Source organism: Cucurbita pepo, chromosome 16, assembly GCF_057944985.1.
Source record: "Cucurbita pepo subsp. pepo isolate OVF chromosome 16, ASM5794498v1, whole genome shotgun sequence".
Classification (NCBI taxonomy): Eukaryota; Viridiplantae; Streptophyta; class Magnoliopsida; order Cucurbitales; family Cucurbitaceae; genus Cucurbita; species Cucurbita pepo.
In genome coordinates, this window is record NC_141813.1 from 10,161,805 (window position 1) to 10,171,847 (window position 10,043).

Below are 10,043 nucleotides of genomic sequence, written 5' to 3' on the forward strand. Positions count from 1 at the left end.
CTTCACATGTAGTGGTCGTCATCAAATTTTGTCATTGTTAAGGTTTTGCAAAAGCGACCGAAGATAAAACAAGAGATTAAAGATGCGGTCCAACTTGGTTTGTTTTGATTCACGGTAGGTTCGGTCTGGTTCATCTTGATTTATTGGTTCAGGGTCTAATTCAACGTAGTTTCTCTCAGCTGTTTTCAATGAAATCTCACAAAAATACGAGTCTGTATTACACTAAACTTACTATTCTGAACCCGTTTCAAGTTAAAAGTTCGATATAACGAAAACCCGAACAAATCTTCGGGTTGTGTTGAGAGAGAAAGTAGAGAGAGAGAGAGAGAGAGTGCATAGTATTTGGCATTTGCTGCTGTGCATCTTTGTCTTCTCTCCCATTACCAATTTGTGGTTGCTAAGTAGACAAATCATTCAAAATTCTGAGTCCTCTCTTCCCCTTTTATACAACATTTCCTCTCCCAACTATCTCTCCGCCCCCACTTCTCTCTCTCTCTCCCATTCCCTTATATCTCTCCCCCTTTCTCTCTTCCACACCTTACTATCCATAATGGCTTCCATGTCCTCCCCTCATCACTCTTCCTCTTGGACTCCCAAGCAAAACAAAGCCTTTGAGAGGGCCTTGGCTGTCTTTGACAAGGACACCCCCGATCGTTGGCTCAATGTCGCCAAGGCCGTCGGCGGGGGCAAGACCCCCGACGAGGTCAAGACCCATTTCGACCTTCTCGTCGAAGATGTCAAACACATTGAATCTGGCCACGTACCATTCCCTAATTATTCCTCTACTGCTTCTGCCTCCAGAACATCCAATGCCAACATCAATGATCAAGAACAAAGGTATCACTTCAAAACACTCTTAACTACTCAACTATGTTCTATGTTTTAAGTTTTTTTTTTTTTTTTTTTTTTTTTTTTTGATAAATATCCGTACATCTTTTTCTTTACTAGAAAATTCCAATTTCTAAGTCGCTATCAACTTATATTTTGGTTTGCTTTTGAGATTTTTCGCGTCTATTTCAATTATTTTGATATTTTTCATTTTTTTCTTTAGGTAAAATATAATGTAATTAATTAAAAAAAAAGTCTAAAGTTCATTTATTAGACATTTTAATCACATTTTTATAAGGAAAAATAGGGAAATTTGAAATTAAAATTTGCATTTTGAGGGTTTCCATAGAAAAAGAAAAGCATGCAATCCAATCATCACTCAATTGGTAAATGCAATGGTTCAGATTTTATGAATTTTAAATTTAAAACTCAAAACAATTTACGAGAAACCCATAGCGTGCCACTCACGTGCCTTCTCCACCACTAATTAATACCAATAATTGCGTTGTTAATATAATAATCTCTTAATTGGATTATCTAATCTTATACTAATTTATTGTTTAATGTTTTTTTTTTTTATTTTAAACTACAAATATCAAAACGAGCCCATTACTCGAGAACTAGGGAATTGTTTTAAAATATTATAAATAAATTAAGTAAATTTCAATAATATTTTATTTCAATTCTGGGGTTTTAAATTTTTGAAAAATAATTGACCAATTTTCCAAAATTGAAAAAAAATTTTTTTTTTAAGGTTTTTGAAAAATAATTATGAAATTTAAAATATGTTTTTGGAAATTGCAATAAAGGGGTTAACTTATTTAGTAATTGCAGGATGAGAAACCTGAAGCTTCAATAAATAGGATGAAAATGCAAGCAACTGGGAGGGATGAGAGGAAGAATAAAGGTGGATGGTGGTTGCTGTTTTTGCCCCAAAGATGACTAATCTATCAAATTGCAGGAATCCAACAGTGTAAACCTGCAATTCTATGTTTTTTTAAGTGTATTTTTCCAACCAAAAATGCTAATCGATGTAGGAGAATGAGTTTACTTTACGTTCTTTTCAAGCTAACAAGGTCGTGTCGAAAACATGGTTTACCAGATAGGATACCTGTTATGTGAGATCTCACATCGACTGTGAAGGAGAACGAAGCATCCTTTACGAGGGTGTAGGAGAATACATCGACTGCTAATCGATGTAGGAGAATGAGTTTACTTTATGTTCTTTTCAAGCTAACAAGGTTGTGTCGAAAACATGGTTTACTAGATAGGATACCTCTTATGTGAGATCTCACATCGACTGTGAGGGAGAACGAAGCATCATTTACAAGGGTGTGGAAACCTCTCCTTAGTAGACCGAAAGGGAAAGTCCAAAGAGAACAATATCTGCTAGCACTTGGTTCTAAAAAATTAATTGTGGCCTAAATAACTAGATATTAGGACTAGTTCAAAGTCTGGAAACAGAAATCAAGTCCTTTTAGACAAACTCTAAGCATCAAGAGGTAACCAAACAAGCAAGAAAAATTCCAAGAACAGTATTGGTTGGTGGCTCAAAATATAACACCAATTAATAGCTCATCAAGGGAGACAAAACGGTAACGTTTCATATGGAATCATGTAAAATAGACTATAAACAGGAATCCAAGATTTCATGGAGTTGGTTGAAGATGCAGACAAAGTATCCTTGAAGAAAGGAAGAAAGAGAATTTACTCTGATACTGTTGTTCGAAGAGGCAGAGAACTTTCAACTCCACTTGTCTCTGAATTCCTATCTGCCACAACTTTTGACATACGGAACATCTGTAACGAATCAAAAGATTTTTGAGTTTGTAACGAAACATATCCACCACATATCTCAGAAACATGATTATTTCTCTTTTAGATGCGCAGAGAAGAAAATGAGATTAACCTTGTTGATAGTTTTCTTGAAGCACGATTTGTGTTCGTCCATCGATGCATGAATGAACTCGTCGATGTGATCCTTCAAATCCTCCAAGAATGTACCGTCTTCATTTTTCTTCTTTCTACAGGAAGGAATGGGTGGGTTTGCTGCAGCTGATGGTTTATCTTTCTGTTGTTCCATTGGTATTAACCTGGCACCAAAGTTGTTGCTGTGAGGGAAAATGGGTATATAATAGTAAAGCTAAAAGGGAAGTGGGTTCAGTTCCACGTTGGCTAATTTAGGGAATCATTATGGGTTTTATAAGTAAGGAATACATCTCCGTTGGTATGAGGCATTTTGGGGAAGCCCAAAGTAAAGCCAGGAGAGTTTATGCTCAAAGTGGACAATATCGTATCATTTCTACAGGAAGGAATGGGTGGGTTTGCTGCAGCTGATGGTTTATCTTTCTGTTGTTCCATTGGTATTAACCTGGCACCAAAGTTGTTGCTGTGAGGGAAAATGGGTATATAATAGTAAAGCTAAAAGGGAAGTGGGTTCAGTTCCACGTTGGCTAATTTAGGGAATCATTATGGGTTTTATAAGTAAGGAATACATCTCCGTTGGTATGAGGCATTTTGGGGAAGCCCAAAGTAAAGCCAGGAGAGTTTATGCTCAAAGTGGACAATATCGTATTATTGTGGAGGTTCGTGATTCCTGACACATAATTGCAAATTCAGCTAATTTCATCCAGTGAGGGTGTGTTACAAGGGGAACTTTCACTGCTTTTGCACTGCCAGAGTCCACGTTGAATTTTTTCAAGGTAAAAGATGCTTGTAGGTTGATTAAGAAAATTCACCCTATTGTCTATTTCTTGAGATTTTCATGCCCCTAAAAAGATTATTTTAGCTTTCTCCAAGCCTTCCATTTCAAACTCAGAACTTAGAATGCCCTTAAGTTCTTGGAGCTCCATTTTATCCTGGCAATCTACTTACTACATACAAAAGAAAATAGGCTAAACTCACGTAAGCTTCTAAACTCAGATGGAAAAGGGTTTTCAGTTAGGAAGTATTTTTTTTTTTTTTTTTGTAAGAAGAGAATCAAATTTCATTGATGAATGAAATAAAGTGTGTCAATATATTCCAACAACCAAAAAGTGTATTACAAGAAAGATCTCGATTTGGAAATTAAAGAAGGTTGCTAAAAGAGTGTTTACATTTACACCAACGAATTAGGAAGTATCGAACTGCTAAAAAAGTGTTTGGCCAGGGCAAGGTTTCATGATAAGGTTGAGATGGAGCAGCTTCCTTCCTTTGTTGCTCGGCTAAAAGAGATGGATAGGTTGGAGGGTGGTTCTTTATCCATAGAACAACGAACTACTTGGTATCAACTCTGAAAAGATTGAGGATGTGTTGGCTATGGACAGAAGAGGTTATTAAGCTTGATTTGGAGAAGGCATTTGAAAAGGTCGATTGGAGTTTTCTTGATGCTATTCTCAAGGATAAAGGTTTTGGTTCCCTTATCACTTTTCTGTTTCCAAAGGTGGACGGCATACTTTTATACAAGCCACTCTTTCTAATATGCCTATCTATTACCTTTCCATGTTTCATCTCTCGTCAAAGGTTGCTAACATGATGGACAAACTTCTTGGAGATTGTTTTGGGAAGGTACGCAAGGAAGGTGGATGCATGACGTTAATTGGTTAAAAACTCAGCTCCTTCAACTTTTGGGTGAACTTGGTATTGGTAATCTTAAACGGAATGAGGCTCTCCTCGCTAAATGGATTTGGTGTTGCTAAATGAACTTCGTGTGGGGCCAACTTATAGTGGCTAGTATTCCTCTTTGGATGCAGATTGTTTTTGGCTTACTCCTATTGTCATGGGTTCTTTCAAGTTCCCTTCGTGTTTCATTAGTTTGACTCTCTCTCTTATTCATGATCATATCCAATATCGAATAGGTCAAGACCTTCATACGATCTTTTGACACTTGGCTTAATGGGGAAGTTCTTGCTACTGCCTTCCCTCCTTTGTATCAATTCTCAACTAGGTCGAGAATTCTTCTCAACATGCTTGGAATTTGAGACTTCTAGAGAAATCTTAATGAGTCTCTCCAACCATTTATCATCAGTTATAATGAGGAATACAAATGATTCTGGGTATTGGCCTTTATTCGGTGATTTGGCAGGATGAAGTTCTTCTATGGGAGCTTAGTCGCCTATTCTTAGAATCTTCTTTCACTTCAAAATTTTATCCCATTTTTCCATTTTTCAAATCTCCATTACAGTGCGAAACTTGAGCTGCCGTCTTCTTCACTCCTCTCTGTTGCTTCTAACTGTTCTTCTGAATGTCCGTGACAAAATCATCTTCTCACCATATCATAATTTTTTCTTCTTGTCTTCTTTGTTTTGGGTTTCTTTCGACGCAATGGCTAGAAAGGAAGAGCTAGTGGGACGAGCAGAGGAGCGTAATCCGCCAGTAGTGGCAGAGATGGGGAGCTCTGTTGTTGAAGCTTCTAACCCTTCTTGTGCCTTTGAGGTATTGTTTTCAGTGTGATTTTGGTTTCCAGTGCAGTTTAGTTCTTGGGATAAAGTTGTTCTTCGAGTGGGTACTATTCGTTTTCTGAAACATGGTAGCATTTTTTGAGGTTTTATCATTTGGGTCGTCAAAACATGGTGTTTTTTTTTTTTCTTTTTTTGTTAGGAGTTGCAGTTGTATAGGTTCGTGGTGGTTTTTCCCCCTCTTTGTTTGGTGAAGATGAGGGAAAACAGATGCGTGATTTCGCTATCTTAGTGATTATATGATGGTTTATAACAACTATGATGGATTTAGCACCGGGCAAGCACCTGGGGAAATAGTGAAGTCAATCTATAGTATGATCTAAGACATCAAATTATTACTTTTTTGGCTGGGATTCCTTCATTTGTCCTTTTTACTTTCAGCTTATGCGGAAGACATGCAGATAGGGTTCAAACTCCAAGCCATCGATGAAGTAAAGAAACAGAAGAAAGGCTCCAATTTGTTTATTCTCACCAAGTAAAATATGCATTCATTCCATATTGATCGTGGGTTGTTCCATCTACATCATAAATATGAAGCAAAATAATACAGTGCAACACAAAAATAATCCCGACTAAATTAAGTGTGGATACTGTAACGACCCAGATCCACCACTAGCAGATATTGTCCTCTTTGGGCTTTCCCTTTCGGGCTTCCCCTCAAGGCTTTAAAACGCATCTGCTAGGAGAAGGTTTCCACACCCTTATAAATGGTGTTTTGTTCTCCTCCCCAACCAATGTGGGACATCACAGATATAATGATCCCACCAATCAATCCCTACTATTTCTATCAAAAGATAAGGCATCTTTGGTTTATTTTTCAATTTCATCCTCTTAACATAAGATCCTTACTCAAGTCTCCTTACCTATCGCTACTGGCTACCCACACTCCCTCACTATTTCGTATGCGTATGCACATTTTCAGTTACCTCTCTCACCATTTGAACGCCTTCTCTGGGCTGTTCTCTAATCACAAACATTTCCCTCATAATCTCTATCTATACATAGTCTTCTCTCAGTAACACATCTTCAATTAGTTTCTTTCTACACACCTATCAGTAGATTCTAATCTCTCTACTATTGAAAGTGTCCACCAATCAAATTGCAGCTCATTGTGAACCCAACTGTTCGAGGAAAATACATCATCAAAGAAATTGGAGAAAAACACGATCAGAGAAGAAAATCATCAAAGAAAAGTGGAGCTGAGAGCATCTGAACCAGCACACGAGAAAGGGGAAATGAAATTATGCAAAATTTGTGGAGAAGGAGAAAGGGAAGCAAGTGCCAGTGGGGGGCAGAACACGCAAACAAAATCTATGGCTCCTTGAAAGCCAAGACAATCAAAATCGAGCAAAGAAACCAAAACCAAAATCACAATCACAATCAGCAGAGAAATCAAAACCAAATCAAACTCCCGATACCAGAGAAATTAAAATCGAGCAATCAAACTCACCGTCGATGTGTGTGTTTGGCGACCAACGAGCAGTTGCAGAAGAATTCCGAGCGGCTGTGACAGAGAGAGGATGCCGGAGGGCGATTGCAGCAACGAAGACGATAGGGTTTAAGAACAAAAAGGGAGACCTGGTCGTGGCTCTGTCTGGCCACGAAAATGGCAGAGATAATACTTGTTATATTATAATTATAATTAAAATAAAATATTTTAAATTGTGATTAACGTGTCCCTAAATAAATTAAATATTTTATTAAACAAAAATTAATTTTTGTGTTTAATTGAATTAAAAAAAATTAATTTGTAATATAATATTTATTTTCTTATTTTTTTCAAAATGATATCACGAGCGTGTCCAAACTTCTAAACCTTACACGAGCGTGCCTCGCCCTGCTTGTACTGACAAGTTCCTCCAATGGCTTTTGTATTCATAGAAAGCCACCGAGGGCAAGCACCAGTCTCCTAACTTTAAGTTGGATAAGAGCGTTTATATGACTCGATAACTTGACTAACCCGAAAATAGAGTTATAATTCAACCCAACCATACTTTTAAGATTATTACGAAGACTATTGACATTTATTATCAATATCAGTGATGCCTTGTGAGTTATAAATATTTGATATTTATAATTTATCAGATTTTAGTTATTAATGTAACATGTACCGTGATAAATAGATGTTTTTTAAATAATTAAAAAATAAAACAACTCGTACCGTGTTGTGTTGGGTTTGTTGGGATGTGGAGACAGATATATATATATATAGTAGATATTTCGTAAATATCGGGTAGAGATATATATGGTAGATATTAAATAAAGATCGAGTACCTATATTTATCAAACTTACAACAAACATGAGATCAAGATGAGTAGCGGTGAGATACATCAGACTTCTCACTATTTGTTTATACAACGTTACATCTACTTTTGCATCATTTTCATCTTTGTCAATTTTCTGTTCGGGAACGTGTGCCAAATCGATAAACCTTGAGCAGCATACTTTCTTTGACATATAAAAATATCATCCGAATTGTAAGCATTTGTCTGCTTACTGAAACTGCTTTTGAATCTTTCCTTGATGAGGTCGGATTCTATTCAACTAAACTAGGTTTTAGGTGCTTGTTTTAATCCGTAAAGAGCCTTTTGGAGTTTGTACACCGTCTCCTCATTTCCTTTTTTTTCTTGTAGCCTTTTGGTTGTTCAACAAAAATATCTTCTTTTAACTCGCCATATAAAAAAGCTGATTTGTCATCTAACTGATAGAGTTTCCAACGTTTTTGGGCGGCAAAAGCAATGATCATTCTCACAGTATTCATTATGGTCACAGGTGCTTACACTTCCGTATAATCAGTTTCATGCTCTTGTGTGTAGTCTCTTACAACCAATCTTGCTTTGTATTTATCAACTTCTCCGGACTCATTTAACTCGGTTTTATAAATCCATTTCACTCCTATTTTCTTTGCTCCAACCGGTAGAACCACCAAATCCCATATTTTCTTCATCCTCTTCAGATAAGTCTTCACCCAAATTATAATCTACTAGCCATACACGTGGATGTCGATTTCTCCCCTCCCTTATTGTCAAATCTGGTGCAACCGTTACTAGAAAATTATTTTCAACAACTGATTCAATTGTTTCAGCAACTAGTTCAGTCATTTCTTCCGATTTCCCCTTCTTCGTTTTCAGCAACTAGTTCAATCGTTTCCTCTGTAATTTCTCCTCCTTCGACTGTGTTCTTATCAATTTCAATATTTTCCCCCAGTCCAATTTTTCCGTTGCTCTCCATTTACCCATTTTTAGAAATGGAGTCCGATGTTACTTGTCTTTCATACATGCCTCACAGGTGGTGTTTGGAGCTACAATTTGCGACAGGCCTATCACCATGTTTATATGACCATAACGACGGTGCCAAAGTGTTGATTGGTCCGTATTTGAAACTTGGAGGCATCTTTCTTCATTTGTTGTGGTAGATGGTTCAGTACGCAAAATAAACTGCCGATTTGCTCTCATAATTGACTCTGTTATTTTTTCTTTTTGTGGATTATAAATGCTACATACATCATCTTTAAACAGCACTGCTACTCCTTTTTCTTGTAGTTGTCCAACGCTCAAGAGATTATTTTTGAGTTCAGGTACCCAATACACATTACTAACAGTGCAACGAGCCCCATGAAAAGTTAATTTCATGGCACCTTCTCCCATAACTTTCGTACTTGTATTATTTCCAAGTTTGACAATAAACTTGAAAAGAGACCTCACTTGCACACATATGGTTTGAGCAACCAGAATCTAAGAACCAAGCATCACTCCTTTTTGCTTCGTGTCTTTCCATATGAGCCATTAATAGCATTTCATCCTCTTCTCAGTAAGAAGTTTGGTTTCCACCAAATTTTCGCTTCATTGAGTCCCAAACAATCTTGGCTGTGTAACGATCCAAGATTTGTTCAAAGACAGTACGATCAATTGCCGGGAAGAGGTAATGCTTTACTTGGTGATCTTTGAGTCTAGCATCATCAAGGTGACCCTTTTGTGCGTCAATCGGCATTGTTCGTTCTAAGAAACCAATTTCCACCACACTCCATAGACCGTTTGCTCTAAGCAAATTTTTCATCAGCTCACTCCAATGATCATAGCGACCATCGAAGTGAGGGATCTTCACTAAAGTTTTGTCTTCACTCATACTCTCTCTATTTGATCACTCAAAAATTGCAGCTCTGATACCGATTCTTAGATTTTGACATAACTAAGCTAGAAACATAAACAATTGAAGTTTGACGATGATATTATTGAATACCTAAAAATACTCTAACTATTTTGATCTAATCAAATTCTTTTAACACGGTCTTCAACATTTTGAGTTAGTCTAAAAGATTTCTCGAACTCAACCCATATACATCCCTAACATGGGAGGCGACCCAACCTCGTGCTTCAACCTGTCATGTTGCCCACTCACTTCAATGAGTTGAATCGTACCATTATAATTCATAGTATATATTATATTCAGCGTCGAACGATTAAAACATGATTTTGAAGAGCATAGAGACAAAAGAACATGGTAAAAAAACAGTGTAAAAGGGTAAAATAAATAAATAAGGCAATAAAAACATGTTAAAATTCAATAATACACTCTTGAAATACATGTTGATTATGACACATAGCAATGAAACACCTTTTTTTAAAAATAAATTATAAATATTTTTCATATAAAGGTGCAAACTTTACCTGAAATTTACACATGGTTGGGAATTTATGTACATCAACAACAATAATTGGTTTCTTTTTTTCGGTACACGGCTCAGATGCCGTTGAATTTATCAACTAAGTTTACGTGGT

The 10,043-nt window shown here is 36.7% G+C and overlaps 2 protein-coding genes across 3 annotated transcripts; one reads left to right on the forward strand and one right to left on the reverse strand.

The window, feature by feature from the left end:
• Positions 1-277: 277 nt before the first annotated feature.
• Positions 278-1,903, forward strand: LOC111777851 (transcription factor RADIALIS). Of its 2 annotated transcripts, none has more exons than XM_087118358.1 (2): positions 278-837; positions 1,654-1,903. In XM_087118358.1, exons 1-2 carry the CDS (start codon positions 551-553, stop codon positions 1,685-1,687), a joined length of 321 nt encoding a protein of 106 aa, XP_086974484.1. In that variant the 5' UTR covers positions 278-550; the 3' UTR covers positions 1,688-1,903. The 2 variants fall into 2 exon arrangements, with proteins under 2 accessions (XP_086974484.1, XP_023513343.2); XM_023657575.2 differs by having other exon boundaries at positions 282-837; positions 1,663-1,903.
• Positions 1,904-2,283: 380 nt separating this feature from the next.
• LOC111777852 (uncharacterized) lies at positions 2,284-6,877 on the reverse strand. Its single transcript, XM_023657576.2, has 3 exons — positions 6,715-6,877; positions 2,738-2,921; positions 2,284-2,628 (listed from the first exon to the last, which is right to left on the reverse strand). Exons 2-3 carry the CDS (start codon positions 2,909-2,911, stop codon positions 2,536-2,538), a joined length of 267 nt encoding a protein of 88 aa, XP_023513344.1. The 5' UTR covers positions 2,912-2,921; positions 6,715-6,877; the 3' UTR covers positions 2,284-2,535.
• Between the last annotated feature and the right edge of the window lie 3,166 nt (positions 6,878-10,043).

Coding starts and splice junctions, on each gene's coding strand:
- LOC111777851 (XM_087118358.1), top strand. CDS start 551: ATGGCTTCCATGTCCTCCCCTCATCACTCTTCCTCTTGGACTCCCAAG. Junction 838..1,653: donor ATCAATGATCAAGAACAAAG/GTATCACTTCAA, acceptor TAACTTATTTAG/TAATTGCAGGATGAGAAACC.
- LOC111777852 (XM_023657576.2), bottom strand. CDS start 2,911: ATGGAACAACAGAAAGATAAACCATCAGCTGCAGCAAACCCACCCATT. Junction 2,629..2,737: donor TCAAGAAAACTATCAACAAG/GTTAATCTCATT, acceptor GATTCGTTACAG/ATGTTCCGTATGTCAAAAGT.